This window comes from Bombus bifarius, unplaced genomic scaffold (assembly GCF_011952205.1).
Source record: "Bombus bifarius isolate JDL3187 unplaced genomic scaffold, Bbif_JDL3187 scf7180000008218, whole genome shotgun sequence".
In the NCBI taxonomy this organism is placed as follows: Eukaryota; Metazoa; Arthropoda; class Insecta; order Hymenoptera; family Apidae; genus Bombus; species Bombus bifarius.
Window position 1 is genome coordinate 968,168 of NW_022884519.1, and position 16,295 is coordinate 984,462.

Sequence of the window (16,295 nt, forward strand, 5' to 3'; positions counted from 1 at the left end):
TTTTTAATTAGTCCTTCTGTTAAATGTGATTCTATTGATCTTAGTAAAGCCTCCTTAGTCTTAAGTTTGAAGTTAAATATTTTTCAGTAAATTTTTTTTCTGTAGGTATTTTTATGGACTATTTTTTATTTTGCTAATTTGATAATTTTCTTGCAGTATTTTGATATACAAATGCAAAGGATTAATAGCTAGATTATATTTATTACTATAGATTAGAACATTTATAGTTCTGTATACGTTAACACATATTATAAAAATTATTGACAGAAATTAGAACATAAAATCTGCAGAAAATTTTTAAGATTTTAGGTATGTATAAGTAACATTCTCATTACTTACAGATATTATTGCATATAGCAATATATGTAATTCTGATCATAATTTACAATGTTTTATAGATATTAAATTGCTGTTAATAATTGATGCCATTGAAATGTGAAGAATATAAAAATGATTTGGTGATATATATAAATAGTTATGACTAAACAAAAGAAATGTTGCCATTGAATTTAATGATTTTATAAAGAAATTATGAATTAAAGTTACTATAAGGTAATAAATCTGTTATCATTTTCAAATTAAAAATATTTAATAATCATTAAAATGAAATATCAAAATGAATTTTATTTATATTGTACAAAATATGTTTTAATCACATTTGATGTAAATTCTATAACATTCTCTATTTATATTTGTTAGAGATAGTTATGTTACATAACTAAAAAACTAATACAATTACATACTTTTAAAAATATTATTTAATATTAAAAAGAATAAAAACAATTTTAAGGATATTTCTTCGTTTTCTCATATTCGAAAATATTTCGTTATAATAATGATTTTTTCATGTATTTTATTTAATGCAACTAATTATAAAATTAATTAATTAAAAATTAACGAATATATAATTATTAATAAATTAATAAATATAAATATATAATTAAAGATTAATAAAAAAAAATTAACTGAGTTTTGAATAAATTTATTTTTTACTTACAACAATAATATTTTTATTAAAATAAGATTAACAATAAAGTTGGTATCTTTTAATATAACATATACTTTATAATTGACAAATAATACATTTACATTACTAGAACAAATTTATGGTTTATAATTTATATTCTTTATATTGTTTACAGATTTTATTGAAATATAATGTATCATGTAACATCAGTAAGATATATAAAAGTACTGGATAACAGTACTAAATAAAAAAGTATTATTAGTGAATCTTATCTTGTATACAAAAGCAGTGATAGCACTGATGACACAATTGTGTAAATTTAGTAGATGGTAATTAAACATTAAAAATTTACATTTATATTAGTAATAATGGTTATGTTCAACTTAATCATAAGTGAAAAAAATAAGACTAATGTGCAAAGAAGTAACTTTAGTAGGAAGTATTAACATAAGTTTGACTTATTCATCAATCTTGTTGTGTGTATATAAAGTACATAATAAAGTTATATTGTAATAGAAACGTGACAAGTATATTGTAACACAAAATGTATTTGACTGTTATAAGAAGAGGTACTTAAGATTTCTTTAAACAATGATAAGAAATAAATGATTGTTATATTATAAATGAAGATTTTCAATATATAATTACAAAATGAATCTTATAATTCATAACCATATTTTTGTATCCAACTTAATCCATCTACTGATGACGATTTTGGACAATATTCTAAACCTACATACCCATCATATCCTTCTTTTTCTAAGATCGAAAGAACATATTTATAATCTATTTCCCCAGAAGTATCAGGTTCATGTCTATCTGGTACTTGAGCAATTTGTACATGACCTATAATGACAAGAAAATATATAAATTTCACATGTATATAAATATATGTATATATGTATATGTAATTTAGATAAATCACATACCAACGTATGGTAGAAGTTCCTTGATGTTTTTTGTAATATTGCCACAAATATGTTGTAAGTGAAAGATATCAAGTTGTAATTTTAAATTTGGCTTATTTATCTTCTTCACTACATCTAAACCTATAAAAAATGTCATATTAATGACTTATTCAAGTCTTTCATTAAATCTTTTGTATTAAAAAGTTACCTTTCTGGAAACTATTCATATAATAATTTGGTACGGTGATATTATTAATAGGTTCTATAAGGCCTAGTATTCCCTCTTTTTCAAATTTTTGCAATGCATATAAAAGATTTTTTACATACACATCATCATTGACAGTTGTTACTTTATTTACTTTGCCTGACATAATATGAATTCTAAAAAGAGATTGTATAAAAAATAAAACGAAAAATTCTTTATTAGAAAAAACAATCATTAATGATATCAATCAATTTAAACAATTTCTTTTACCGTTTACAATTTAATGCTTTTGCATATTCTATTGTTAAATCAATGCTTTTTTTAAAGTTTCCTTCTTCTCCAGGTATTGCTGCAAATCCTAACTCTCCTTTTGAAACATCACCTACATATTTATAATAAAACGAAAGTTATACCTTAATATAAGACTATTTTTCTTGCCATTATTTGTATAATGCTTCACATTAGTTGTAATTGTCAAATACATACCTGTAAACACGTTTATAAGAATTTGTTCAACATGTGCATTTTTTTGGGCTTCTGATACATCTTTAATGGAAAAACCAAAAGGAAATCCACTTTCTACTGCTCTAAAACCAACTTCTTTTGCCAATTTATATCTTTCAATGATAGATGGTGCCTCTGTGAACATAAAGGATAAGTTGGAAGCAAATTTAAGGCTCATATTGCTTATTTTTCTTTTGTAAAGGTTCTGGAGTATCTAACTATAATTACTGATAGAATGACTACTGTTTATTGCTTAATATTTGAGACATTATATAACTTCTTATCTTTTTATCAAAAAACTAATATCCTAACAATGTGTAGAGTCAAGAAATATTTTTTATACATATGTATATATGGTATATATGGTTCAAATTTTGATTAAACAGACCTATTTATATCCGATAAAAGTCTATTTTTCTGTTTTGTATTATTTCACCAGAAAATTTGTTGTTTTTTATTGGTTAGTCATAATTAATCACTATACTAACTACACACTAACCTTAATAACACATCATTTAATAAACAATTAAATTTAAAAAGATTTATATTTAACTAAATATAATAAATTAAAAAATAATAAATAATATAAAAATATTTAATCCTAATTAACATTCATTTAGCCTTTTATACATATTACACAATAATTCGAATTTTAAGTGCTATATTCATAACATTTAAAGGAAATTATAAAATACTATTTTATTATAAATCATGTTTTCATTAGAAAAAGCAGCGTAATATTACATACAGATGTATTAACAAGTATGTAGTGTGTAAATAAATAGTCAATATTCTTTTATAAATATTTTTCTTGTTTGACATGAAGTTTAATGAAAAAGCAATGTAATATAACACTATAAGCTAACAACATAAGAATTAATGAATAATTAAATGTTATATGTATGTATATGATGCTTTATGTATTATCACTCGTCATCGTCGCGAATACCACCGCCTGGTACTTTTGGTCCTCCTGCACGTTTTGCCATTATAATCTGATTGACTTTAAGTACAGTACACGCAACGCCAACAGCATATTTTAAACCCCATTGTTTTGTTAAGAACAAATCCAAGATTCCAGCTTCCAGTGTATCTATAAGACCTGCTTTTTGCTATAAACAAATATATTTTTCTTTAATATTCACTATTTACATGAAATTATTGAAATTTTACAAAAATTTTAAGCAGATACATAGCAGAATACGTACATCAATGTCAAAACCATAATTCTTTTTGTCTTCCTTATGTGCAGCATAAAGCTTAGATAGAAGTTCAGATGCATGACTTCCACTATTTTCCGCCAAGGTTTTTGGGAAAATTTCCAAAGCTGTTGCAAATTTACGTACTGCGTACTGTTCTAAACCTGGTAAAGTATCTGCATATGTACTGAGTTGTGCGGCAAGTTCAATTTCTGTAGCACCTGCTCCTGGAACAAATCTCCCATCTCTTGTTATTCCTTTAAATGTATTGACTCCATCATCAATAGCCCGTTCAATATCATCCATATAATTTTCCGTAGATCCCCGAATAAGTATAGTACTAACTCTACTATCTTTGCCATTTATTGCAAACTTTACTACTATAGTGTCTCCAACTTCGTCGATATATACTGAATCTGCATACCCTAACTCTTCTTTCGATGGTGGAATCTTAAAGCAGAAATGATTAGTTAATTCTTTGTGATATGTTTAAAAAATAACCATTACAAGAAAATTATTTACCAATTTTGGAAGTGCAGTAGCACCAACAGTTTTACATAATCTCCTAACATCAAATTTGCTAGGTATACGAACAGCCATTATGTTATATTTGTTCATGTAGTGTAAAGCCATATCTCCAAACTTTCCTCCTGAAACAATCACAGTAGCTCCACTATCAGCAATTGCTTTTATTTGAGATTCTAATAAGGATTCCTCTCCTCTAGAGAATTTCATTAGTTCATCTGCTGTTTTTATCAATACTGTTCCTTTTGTTTCAGTTTGTATAACGTCTATAGCACAAGTATAGACAGCAATTTTGGCATTATCTTTTCTTGTAACGTCTCCTTCAACTTGCCTCTTAAATACCATTCCCTGTACAACCTCAGAACTAGATATGCCACTTCCCAGTATTTTACAAACACGTACATTATCCACATTAAAAGTAGATTTTTTTGGTAAAATAGAAACACAAGCTTGTGCAACAAGAGAAGTAAGAGGTTCTTCATTTCCATATTGCTTACTCATAATAGCTGTCTTAATTCCCAGTTTTATTTGTTTTTCATCTTGATAATCTTTTACTTCATAGCAGACTAATGTTGGTAATATTTGCAAAGCTTTTTCCAAGGAAGCTTCATATCCTTCAACTATTTCAGATGTAGTAATTCCCTAGTATACAAAATGTTTATACCCTTTTAGTATGTTTGTGATTTGTAAAATTAGCAAATAATATCAGCATTTATAATTTTGAAATTTTACCAAACGAAGTAGTTCTTCTGCAGCTTCAAGAAGTGCTCCAGCAAAAATGATTACAAAATTGGTACCATCGCCAACTTCTGCTTCTTGCATTTTTGATGCTAGAACTAACAATTTAGCAGCTGGATGTTCAACTTCCAATTCATTAATAATTGTTGCAGCATCATTTGTGATAAACAATTTCTCTATATGATTAATTATCATTTTATTCATGCCATTTGGACCATAAGCAGTCCTTACAGTTTGTGCAAACTGCTTACATGCTGTTATATTTCCATATACTGCTTCTTCCAAACCTGAGAAATACTGATTAAAGAGAAAATGCATATCAATTATGGTTATGAATATTATATTTAATTACTTAGCTGTACTTTAATATTAACCAAAATAAATTAAAAATAAAAACTTTTGGTTCTACTTGGTCTTTGGTATTGCTTAAAATTATTACTTAGAAATTATTAATCACATTTAAAACATAAAAACATTTAGAAGTTCATCATGTAATGATTCCAAACTTATTCATAAATTTATTATTGAAGTTCACATACAATTATATTAACAATCTATAGGCTATAAACCGGCTATAAATAATATAAAAAATAAATTTAAAAATATCGAAATTTTTTAATTTTTTGAGAATATTACATTTTTAAGCATATTATAGAAATATGTACGTCAAACGAATATAATATGTCTATAAAAGGTAATGTTTGATGAAACATTGTGTCATATTCCAAAGAAGACATCTTCTGAGATAATTTCATATTAGCTTAATAATATACACGTAATTTTTAAAAAGTATTTTATACTTACGCGGGCACCTTCTTTAAGCATTTGGGCCATGCCCGGTGCTTTTGGTACATGCAAAGCCATGATTATTTTTATAAAAATTAGAAGATCCTTATACTTCACGTGCAATTCACAATTAATACCCTAATTTAACTTTCCGTCATAAATGATGAAGAATCCAGATCTTTCCTTCGAGGTTTCTACTATAACGACATCTCTCAGTGCTAATTCTAATTTTATAACTAGACAAATTTTAGATGTTAGATAAATTATTTTTTAAATAAATAGTTACGATTTATTTAAATTTAAAGAAATATTTGTGTAAAAATTGGGATTATATATGTCATATAGGTTCTAAAGCTCCTATCAATCCAAATATACATCTTTACGAAAACTAGCCTTAAGGGATAGGCTTAAAGTTGGAAACTGATAAAATTTATTAAGACGTAGGAAAAGTATAATAATTTATTTGAAGTATTACTAAGCGTATCGCACTGACGGAGGTTATTATCAAAAATTGGTAATTTGATTTCATAGCTTTAATACTTTTAAATATTGCTATTAAATAATAGAAGAAAGAAATGTTGTGCATTTTAGTATTTTATTTTAGTATTCCATACAAAATTTTGTTGCCTTCGTCTGTTATGGATATGGTGACCACCAATTTACAACAACAACGGCAAATTACGGAGCAGCTACGACGTGAAGCTGCTTTAAAACGAATTACAGTTAGCAAAGCTGTTGAAGATATCATGAAATACATTACAGAACACGAGCAAGAAGATTATCTTTTGGTTGGTTTTTCATCACAGAAATCGAATCCCTTTCGTGAAAGAAGTTACTGTACCATTTTTTAAACTTGCATGTTTAAAGTAAAAAGCGAATCATTTCAATTTTTTTCCTCTAAGTATTTGTATTTTGATATGTTTAATTTATTATATGATTAGAATGAAATATCGAGTCTATTTGTATCATCAATATTCAAACATTCATTTAATTACCTTAAGTTGATTAATTTGGGCCATCATTATTATTGTTTCTACGCATATTTTGATATTTATTTCATGTAAACGTTAAACTTTAGAATTATGCATTAATAGTTTATATTTGAAGAATTTCTAATATAATTTGCTAATGCTTTATTATAATTCTATTGGCCTATAAATTACCATGAAATACATACGCACAAAATATTTCTAATATGTATCAATATTATCTGCATATGGATAAGTATATACGCGATACAAAAGTGAAATGTTATTTTGTACAATGTTGATCTTATGAAATGTAATATCTTTTAAATATGAGAACCTGTTACTCTACAAAGTATATTATAGTCTATTTTTCATTCAGTCTACATAATCAAAGTTGAAATTAAATACTTCAAATGCCTAATGTATGTTTAATGTACTTTTGTACAATTTATTTTGCTAATTACATATGCTTATATAACAATGAACTTGTAAAATTTAAATTGTAATACAAAATAAAAACATGTTATAAAAAATATAAATTCTAATTTTTATTATATTATTATTATATACCTATTTTAGTGTTATTTAATGAAATTAACAGTTACTTACTTTTTTAGTTAAAAGTATAAAAGTATACCTGATGTTGTGACTTTTGCATCATATTAGCAGAAACATCAGTTGTGTGGCTATGTAAAAATTAATTGGAATTTCTAAAAACAATATTAATAGTTTAATATATGTATAAAAATGATAGTAAAATAACATTTACAAAACATCTTTACTTCAAGAAACATTGTGAGCATAATAACTTTGAGATTTAATATCAGTGGACGAACAAATATAAGCATAACCTGAAATTCCATATTTCTCACTTTACATGAATTATTAGTATCAATAATTGTGTAAAAAGAAAATTTTTCTAACCTGCAATTCTTCAGGTAAGTACTTAAAAAACGGATTTATTTATTTAAGTAAGTAATATAAAAGATATAATGCTTTATTTATAGATAAGAAATATGTTTTCAATCAATTTGGTAACTTTAGATAGTTATCAGTCAATTCCACTATTAGGAGTAGATGTAACATTTTCAGACTTTCGAGGAAATGAAATTAGGCAAGTCCCAGTTATCAGGATATTTGGATCTACTCCTTCTGGTATATCGTAGTTTATTAATATGTAATATTTACTAATAAATACTTAAATAATAATTATTTATCTTTTATTTTTAATTGTATTAAGGAACAAAAACATGTTTACATATACATGGAGTATTTCCATATATGTACATACCATGTACAATAAATGATAATGTTAATAGTTACATGTACAAATTGGCAGCAGCAATAGATTCTGCAATAAATGTATCTTTGGGATCTGCAATATCTAATACTCAGCATGTTTATAAAATTCAACAAGTTTCTGGAATGTAAGAATATTAAATATATTGCATATTATTAGTATATATATATGAATTTGATTACATAAAATCTTTTTTCTAGTCCTTTTTACGGATATCATGAAAAGGAACATTTGTTTCTAAAAATTTACTTTTACAATCCAGCTATGATCAAACGAGCAGCTGATTTATTACAAGTATATAGTATCTGTGCTTGTAATTATCTTTTTATATTTATTAAAGAATGCAGAAATAATAGCAAATATTCTTTTTTAGAATGGAGTAATATTTGGTCAAAGTTTACAACCACATGAAGCACATATACCTTTTATTTTGCAATTTATGATTGATTATAATCTATATGGTATGAGTTTAATAAACTTAAAAGATGTTAAATTTAGACAATGCATACATACAAAATTAGAAGAAAACTCAGAAAATGAGAGTCCATTAAATTTATTTGATTCACAAAAATACCTCCCAGCATTTATTGTTAAACAAAGCACCTGCAAATTAGAAGTAGATGCACAAGCATGTGAAATACTCAATAGACAAGAAATTCAGAATGATTTGGATTTAAATCCTGGTATTGCAGCCATTTGGAATGAAGAAAGACATAGAAGAGAAGCAAAAGATTTAGAGAATGTTGAATCACAATTTTTGTATTCTAATACTAGTAACAGAATTTATGATTTAACAGAGAATGATATTTATCAAGAAGAAAGATTAAGGAAAAAATTGCAGTCTATATCACAGGTATAGTATTAACATATTTTTAAAATTTTCACATTGAAAAATATAAGTCTAATTCATTTGTACTCTTAGATTAGTGAAGATATAACTTCAAAAACATCAAAAATACACAGTTATCCTTTAGAAGTGGATGATGAAAATAACTCATTTAGTGCTTCATATGTTCCAAATCATTTTAAATCACTAATGCTAAATAAAGAAACTAAAGATGAAACGTTTTTAAATAATAGTTTATTAGAATTTGATAACTTTGAGATAAACGAAAATTTACCTCAAGATAAAACAATAGAAAATACTATTTGTAAGTAATTATACAATAAGTAGGATTTTTTACTAAACATTTTCTTGTTAAAATTATATATTGGAGTTTTTATTTGTAAATATATGTCGGAGAGGGAAGAACACCGGAACACCTAGAACTTGGGATAGTCCAGCAACAGGGTACTCCAGGGTCTACTATAGCTGTAGGCAAACAATGACAGTTAGCTAATCCGATCGTAATCGTTCGAGACTGGTGATGGTGAGCTTTGGCTCGGGGCGACGGCCCGTCGCCCAACGTAGCCGCGGTCGATGGGATGGGCGCTTTGTCTAGCAAAGGTATAGAGCGATAGTATGACCTCCAGTACAGGAAGTACCGGGCAGTAAAACATTCCAACGGGCCCCTCAGACAATGAATACCCAAAGTTGAGGCACTTGCGCGACACGAGTACCGTTAGCCCAAGGACCCGCCATAAAACCTAGGTCACGTCCGGCAATTAAGAGTTTCCTAATGGACAGGCAGGTTGGTCCCAAAAGCGACCGATGGAGACACGAGGGTCGGGCATCCTCGGGACGGGCACTGGGGCATTCTTGCTAGAGATCTGAGCGAGGAAGCACGGAGCGTCTTACGATCAGGAGCAGTGCACGTTTGAGTTCTACTAAGCATATCTATCACCCCGTCGGCCGCGTATTCGTAACCGAACCTGAGACCATCGTCGCCAGTACCGCGAGCATCTAATCCCCGGGTTGATCGCCGGTTCTGTACTCTCGATATTTGTGTTAATAAACGATGTTTGCGTGATATCGCAACGATGGCTGCCCCTCAGGGCAACTCGCCGAACGCCCCCAACCTGATCCTCAATGCAACCCCGACATATATATACTTGTGCGTACATGACATATATACTTATTTGTTTTAGTGGACTCTGAAGATATGTATTTGGTTGAAATATTGGCTGATTTAAGAGAAGAAAATGAAGAAGAGAAAATTATAGATAACGATAGCATGTTAGGTTCTCAATTTTCTATGTTGAATAATGAAATTAAAGTGGATAATGAAGATGATGAAATTGAAGATTTGAACATTACAAGTTTGGATTTGAGCCTTAGTTCGTGGAACTCAGTTATCACTGAAATTGAAAGTAAGATGACAGAATATAACAAACAAACAAATGATATAACTGAACATAATACTGAAAGTACTTCTTCAAGAGATGTTCCTCAGTATGATGGTTCAGGCGATTTAGTTTTAAAAAATGAAGAGCAATTAATATGGCAGCTTACTAGAAATAAAATAAAGGAGGGGAAAAAAGCATGTACAAAATTGGATAAATTTGCACTACATTTCAATAGTAATATGATATTAAATGAATTAAAATTTATAAATATTCCAATAAATCTTAATCTTTTACAAAATCAGTTAATGATTCCGCAAGGAACTATATTTGATATTAAATTATCTAAACATTTTACATTTTATCAGGAACAAAATCAAGAATTTGAAAGTAAACGTAGAAAAACGTCACAAACTACTGAAAAAAAGTTGTCGTATTATAAAGATACAAATATTTATAAATTAGATCACAAAGATTTAGATGTTTATGATATAGATGAGATCGAATATACATTACATAAGTGTAAACATTTAAAAAATTCAATAGATTTTGAAAACAATCCTAATGAATTGTATATCAGGAATAGTGTTTCAAATAAATTAAACATACCTGCACTTGATGGTAATGCTGATAATAGCTCCAGTGATTCTGAGGTAGATCAGGATACTACCATTAACAAGGAAGAAAAGCGCATTTGTGTTTATAAGCCAAATACAAAATTTAAAAGTGACAAGGGTGTGGTTAATATTTCACTGATAAAACGAAGGATTGAATTGGAAGATTCTAATTTGCAATCTCCTTATAAGCGACGTAATACCATTGGAAATTATTTACCAAATGAACCATATCCTATCCCAACTAAAGCAAAATTGGTACATAGTCCATGTTCTGTCTCAAAAAAATATTCTTCGCTTGATATAAAAATAGTGTCTCCAAAAATAGATAAAAATATTAGAAATAATGAATCTTGTAGTTCAGAATCTAGTTATGATACTTTGAAACGAAATAATCAACATTTATTTCGTGATAAAATAGATAATTTAGCTTTAGAGGAAAATCAAAGTAAGTAGTATATTATTGTTATATATCATTTCAAATATATCAAACTATGTTTTAGATAAATTATTTTATATTTTTTTCAGCATTCTTTACACATAATGAAACTTCAAATATTAGCAAAACAGGCTCAGTTATTCTTAAACACAAAGACAGGTAAATGTTACAAATATGACTATATTTTTATTTTACAAGAATGTTTTATATAAAATTTGATTTTTAATGTTAGTAGTTCAAATGTACATGAAGAGTCAATTAATTTTGATAAAGAAGATAATGTATCAAAAACAAATTTTGAAACACAAATTATTCTTAAAAATAACAAACAGATTTGTAAAAAATTAAGTTTTATGAATATTAATAATAAAGAAATTAGTTCTGTAAAGGATAATATATATTTCGAAAACTTATCTCTAACAAAAGAAATCATAGAGAATATACATAAAAGCAATAATTCCATTAGCATTTCCACAATGAATTCTAAATGTCATGGAAATTCTATAAAACTACACACAAGAGAGAATGAGAAAGTCAATTATGAATATAATTTACCAAGTACATCCAGAGATAATGTCAATTTGTACTTAGACAATACTTCAGACCAAATGTCATTAATACATAAAAATATAGATGAAGATGAAGATGAAGAAGACGTTTGTAATATGACATATACACAATACCTTAATGGAAAATTAGAATCAGAATCAAATACCCCAAATATCATGGCACTAAAAGATATAAGTGGTATAGAAACTAAGTTGATTACTATTACAAGTAAATTTAATTCACCAAGCAGAGAAAGAATCATAAACTCTATGAAGATGTATAATATTTTAGAATCAAAATTCAATTCATTATTTTTCAGCAACAAAATTGATTTGATAAAATTTAAGCAAAGAAAAAATTTAAGTAATAATGGTATTTACAAAGTAATTCCATTTAAATGTAGTTTAGATAGAGTTACGGGTATTAAACTCTGGCGTCGAGTGCGAATAAATGAGTTTTATCCTTCTGGATCAAGTATAAAATCTTGCAATATAAAGAGAGTTCTTGCAGGGTACAATACGTTAATAATTCATCCTCTTATTCAGCCACCAACATCGAAAAATGTTAAAACTTGGTTACAAGCTAAAAAGTATTTATCAAAGAAGAACAATAATAATGAAGTAAAAGATAATATTGATGTTCCAAGAGATATAAAAGAAAGCAATATTCTCAACAAAATACTTGCTAATAATCTATATATGAAATCACAATGTTCTGGCAGTTCAGAGCATTCAAGTAAATCTAATAATAGTTTTAATTCTTCTTTACAAAAAATGCTTGAAAATCCATTATTATACAAGAATAATGATACACCACAATATCTAGGTATTTCATATGGACAAATTGAATATACTCTAAAAGGCCATAGTAATAATATTGAAAATGAAAATCGTCAAAATGCCAAAGGCCTAACTGTGGTAATACTATCATATCAAATGCAATTATAAGATAATATCATCATATCAGATGTTATTAAAATTTTCTTTAACTATTGTAGCATCAATATCTGACAATATTAGCAGTAGAAATACACGTTATTACACGTGATAAATTTCTCCCTGATCCAAATCATGATCCAATTGGAGCAATATTCTATGCTATTCATAATGATGTTCCATTATCTTCAAAAATTGAACAAATAGAGCATGGTATATATTAGAATTAGTGTATTTCTTTTTTAATTATTTTTTATAATCATGAATAAAACTAACTATAATACTATTTTAGGTGCTATTCTTGTAAGTTCATTAACCCAAAATACAAAAGTAAAAAATATACATTCAGCTAATACATGTACTACATCATATGTATCTACTGAAGAGGATTTACTAAATAGTCTTATAATATTAGTTAGGCACTGTGATCCAGATATTTTAATTGGTTGGGAGGTTGAGTCTCTTTCATGGGGATATATCTTTCATAGAGCTTCTCATATTGGTCTAAAAGATTTTATGTGGCAAATTTCAAGAATTCCAACTGCCCCTCCAATATCTAAAGGACAAGCATCTGATAAAGATAATTTCAGTGATGCAAAAATCTCAGGTCGAATTATCCTTGATGTTTGGAGAATAATAAGACATGAAATAGCATTATTAAATTATACATTTGAGAACGTTATGTATCATGTAATGCGTGAAAGAGTGTCATGTCCTACTTTTCAGATTTTAACTAATTGGTGGAACCATAAAAGTGTAACAATACGATGGAGAGTTATTACTCATTATGTCATACGAATTGTGGGTACATTGAGAATATTAATCCATCTTGATATTATTGGTTTGTATCAGCCATTACTGTTTCATTCTATTTTATAATGTAATGTTCTGTTTCTTATATAATATCTCAACAATATCTTAGGTCGAACTTGTGAACATGCACGACTTTTCGGAATACAATTTTATGAAGTTTTTTCAAGAGGTTCTCAGTTTCGAGTTGAATCAATGATGTTGAGGCTTGCAAAACCTTTGAATTATATTTCAGTTTCACCCTCTATACAACAAAGAGCCCGAATGCGCGCACCTGAATCTCTACCACTTATTATGGAACCACAGTCCACATTATACACTGATCCGTTAATTGTCCTGGATTTTCAAAGTTTATATCCAAGCATTATTATTGCTTATAACTATTGCTTCTCTACATGTTTAGGTCGTGTAGAGCACATTGGCCAGTAAGTATAATATCAATATTCCTATATGTTTATGATAAAAAGAGTAGTATAAAAATATAATACCATTTTTATTTCTTCTAGTTATGAACCATATGAGTTTGGTGCAACTACATTAAAAATAAAAAAAGATACTGCTAAGAAACTATTTGGAAAAATAAATTTTGCACCCTGTGGTGTAGCTTTTGTAAAACCAGAAATAAGAATGGGAATATTACCGCGTATGCTTACAGAAATTTTAAATACTCGATTAATGGTAAAAAAGTCTATGAAACTTCATGGGAATGAAAATCACGCATTACAACGTATTCTTCATTCACAACAATTAGGGCTTAAGTTAATTGCAAATGTTACTTATGGTTATACAGCTGCTAATTTTAGTGGCAGAATGCCTTGTATTGAAGTATGTCAGACATATGTTACATAATATTTTTATGAATTTTTTGCAAAGTTAATTATAATTATTATTAACTAAGATAGGGGACAGTGTGGTTAGTAAAGGAAGGGAAACATTAGAACGAGCGATTAAAATAGTAGAATCTACACCTAAATGGGGAGCTGAAGTTGTTTATGGTGATACAGATTCGTTATTTATTCTTTTACGTAGAAAATCAAAAGAAGAGGCGTTTTCAATAGGAGCTGAAATTGCTGATACTGTTACTGCAGCTAATCCTCCTCCTGTAAAACTTAAATTTGAGAAAGTTTTGCAACCATCAATATTACAAGTAAAGTTTTATTAATATTATTAATAAATAATATATTAATAACAAAAATAAATTAATAATAATAAATAAATTAATTAATTAATACGTATAACATTCTACAATATTTTTTCATATTCAGACTAAAAAAAGATACTGTGGTTATATGTATGAGTCTCCAGGACAGAAAGAACCTGAATATTTAGCAAAAGGTATTGAAACTGTTCGTAGAGATGGTTGTCCAGCTGTAACTAAGGTAAGTAAATGAAATAAAATAAGATAAATAAATGAAGAAATGATAATATGAAAATATCAATATTAAATTTTGATTAATTAAATTATTATTTTATTATTAATTATTAAACATTTTAGAATTAAAATAAATTTTTAATTTCAGATACTTGAAAAAACATTGAAAATCCTATTTGATACAAAGGATCTCTCTTTAGTAAAACAATATGTTACTAGACAATTTGATAAAATTTTACGTAAAAGAATATCAATTCAAGATTTAACATTTGCAAAGGAATTTCGTGGTTTGAATGGTTACAAAATCAGTGCTTGTGTACCTGCATTGGAGTTAACACGAAGATTGATGCGCAAAGATCCACGGGCGATACCTCGTACTGGTGAAAGAGTACGATATATTATAGTAGCTGGAGCCCCAAATCAGCCACTAATTCAGTGTGTACGAACTCCAACAGAAGTAATTTTAGATGAAAGTTTAAGTCCAAATTCGATATACTACATAACAAAAGTTATTATACCACCACTTAATCGGTGTTTAAATTTAGTCAGCGTTGATGCTAATACATGGTACAATGAATATTATATAATATGCTTTTATGCTATGTTTATTTGTAATATTTGTTCTGAAATATTACCTTTTAACTTTCCTCTATCATTAGGTATACAGAAATGATCCATCGCCAAACACCTGATAAAATAGTTAATTTATGTGCGAATAATCAAAAGCTAACTATTCGACAATTTTTTAATACTGTTATATGTGCTGTTTGTGAAAATCAAACGCAAAAAGATATTTGTATGAATTGCATGTCAAAGCCAAGTCAAACAATTACTATTCTACATGAAAAGTTAAGGTGGTTAGAACGTACTCATCACGAACTTACTATGGTACATATAATTTTTATATTTTATTTTTTTGTATGAATATAAAGGGCATTGATATAAAAATCTTTATTTTTTTTAGATATGTCAGTCTTGTACTGGCTACTTGGATGACCCGAAATGTGAATCTTTAGATTGCCCGGTTTTATATCGATTGATGCAAGCTCGAAGAGATCTCGTCCAAATACCTTATTTAAATAATATTATTCGCAATATGTAATGGTATTTTCTATATAAAAAGAAAAATCATGAAATAGTGATTTTTATCCAATACATTATATCTTCATATTTTTATAAAAGAGATTATAAATTAAATACCATTTTTTTAATATTATAATCACATTGTATGTTATAATTGTTATAATATATTA

The 16,295-nt window shown here is 27.4% G+C and overlaps 4 protein-coding genes across 9 annotated transcripts; 2 read left to right on the plus strand and 2 right to left on the minus strand.

Annotated features, from left to right (window-relative positions):
- Nucleotides 1-1,052: 1,052 nt before the first annotated feature.
- On the minus strand, nt 1,053-2,876 carry LOC117211109 (putative hydroxypyruvate isomerase). The gene is made up of 5 exons (XM_033454703.1): nt 2,567-2,876; nt 2,351-2,462; nt 2,084-2,256; nt 1,897-2,016; nt 1,053-1,813 (listed from the first exon to the last, which is right to left on the minus strand). The coding sequence occupies exons 1-5, from the start codon at nt 2,760-2,762 to the stop codon at nt 1,626-1,628; spliced, it is 789 nt and encodes a 262-aa protein (XP_033310594.1). The 5' UTR covers nt 2,763-2,876; the 3' UTR covers nt 1,053-1,625.
- A 388-nt stretch (nt 2,877-3,264) lies between these two features.
- LOC117211108 (T-complex protein 1 subunit theta) lies at nt 3,265-6,024 on the minus strand. Its single transcript, XM_033454701.1, has 5 exons — nt 5,851-6,024; nt 5,041-5,343; nt 4,306-4,950; nt 3,793-4,233; nt 3,265-3,696 (listed from the first exon to the last, which is right to left on the minus strand). The coding sequence occupies exons 1-5, from the start codon at nt 5,908-5,910 to the stop codon at nt 3,511-3,513; spliced, it is 1,635 nt and encodes a 544-aa protein (XP_033310592.1). The 5' UTR covers nt 5,911-6,024; the 3' UTR covers nt 3,265-3,510.
- A 193-nt stretch (nt 6,025-6,217) lies between these two features.
- On the plus strand, nt 6,218-7,155 carry LOC117211110 (guanine nucleotide-binding protein subunit gamma-1). The gene is made up of 2 exons (XM_033454704.1): nt 6,218-6,346; nt 6,424-7,155. The coding sequence occupies exon 2, from the start codon at nt 6,471-6,473 to the stop codon at nt 6,681-6,683; it is 213 nt and encodes a 70-aa protein (XP_033310595.1). The 5' UTR covers nt 6,218-6,346; nt 6,424-6,470; the 3' UTR covers nt 6,684-7,155.
- A 215-nt stretch (nt 7,156-7,370) lies between these two features.
- LOC117211107 (DNA polymerase zeta catalytic subunit) lies at nt 7,371-16,261 on the plus strand. Of its 6 annotated transcripts, none has more exons than XM_033454699.1 (19): nt 7,371-7,738; nt 7,808-7,955; nt 8,041-8,227; nt 8,301-8,394; nt 8,474-8,953; nt 9,023-9,251; nt 10,129-11,385; nt 11,466-11,535; nt 11,609-12,842; nt 12,923-13,073; nt 13,153-13,163; nt 13,587-13,701; nt 13,783-14,095; nt 14,177-14,495; nt 14,569-14,817; nt 14,936-15,049; nt 15,191-15,609; nt 15,702-15,930; nt 16,007-16,261. In XM_033454699.1, exons 2-19 carry the CDS (start codon nt 7,817-7,819, stop codon nt 16,142-16,144), a joined length of 5,748 nt encoding a protein of 1,915 aa, XP_033310590.1. In that variant the 5' UTR covers nt 7,371-7,738; nt 7,808-7,816; the 3' UTR covers nt 16,145-16,261. The 6 variants fall into 6 exon arrangements, with proteins under 6 accessions (XP_033310590.1, XP_033310589.1, XP_033310585.1 ...); XM_033454698.1 differs by having other exon boundaries at nt 8,474-8,561; nt 8,793-8,953; nt 13,153-13,701; XM_033454694.1 differs by having other exon boundaries at nt 13,153-13,701.
- The last annotated feature ends 34 nt before the right edge of the window (nt 16,262-16,295 follow it).

Excerpts from the sequence above, each read along its gene's own strand:
- LOC117211109 (XM_033454703.1), bottom strand. The coding sequence starts at position 2,762 with ATGAGCCTTAAATTTGCTTCCAACTTATCCTTTATGTTCACAGAGGCA. Across the intron at positions 2,463-2,566 it reads TCTTATAAACGTGTTTACAG|GTGATGTTTCAAAAGGAGAG; the intron begins GTATGTATTTGA and ends ATAAATATGTAG. Across the intron at positions 1,814-1,896 it reads GGAACTTCTACCATACGTTG|GTCATGTACAAATTGCTCAA; the intron begins GTATGTGATTTA and ends TTGTCATTATAG.
- LOC117211108 (XM_033454701.1), bottom strand. The coding sequence starts at position 5,910 with ATGGCTTTGCATGTACCAAAAGCACCGGGCATGGCCCAAATGCTTAAA. Across the intron at positions 5,344-5,850 it reads TGCTTAAAGAAGGTGCCCGC|TATTTCTCAGGTTTGGAAGA; the intron begins GTAAGTATAAAA and ends CTCTTTAATCAG. Across the intron at positions 3,697-3,792 it reads ATTATGGTTTTGACATTGAT|CAAAAAGCAGGTCTTATAGA; the intron begins GTACGTATTCTG and ends ATTTGTTTATAG.
- LOC117211110 (XM_033454704.1), top strand. The coding sequence starts at position 6,471 with ATGGATATGGTGACCACCAATTTACAACAACAACGGCAAATTACGGAG.
- LOC117211107 (XM_033454694.1), top strand. The coding sequence starts at position 7,817 with ATGTTTTCAATCAATTTGGTAACTTTAGATAGTTATCAGTCAATTCCA. Across the intron at positions 13,702-13,782 it reads AATCCATCTTGATATTATTG|GTCGAACTTGTGAACATGCA; the intron begins GTTTGTATCAGC and ends ACAATATCTTAG. Across the intron at positions 14,096-14,176 it reads CGTGTAGAGCACATTGGCCA|TTATGAACCATATGAGTTTG; the intron begins GTAAGTATAATA and ends TATTTCTTCTAG.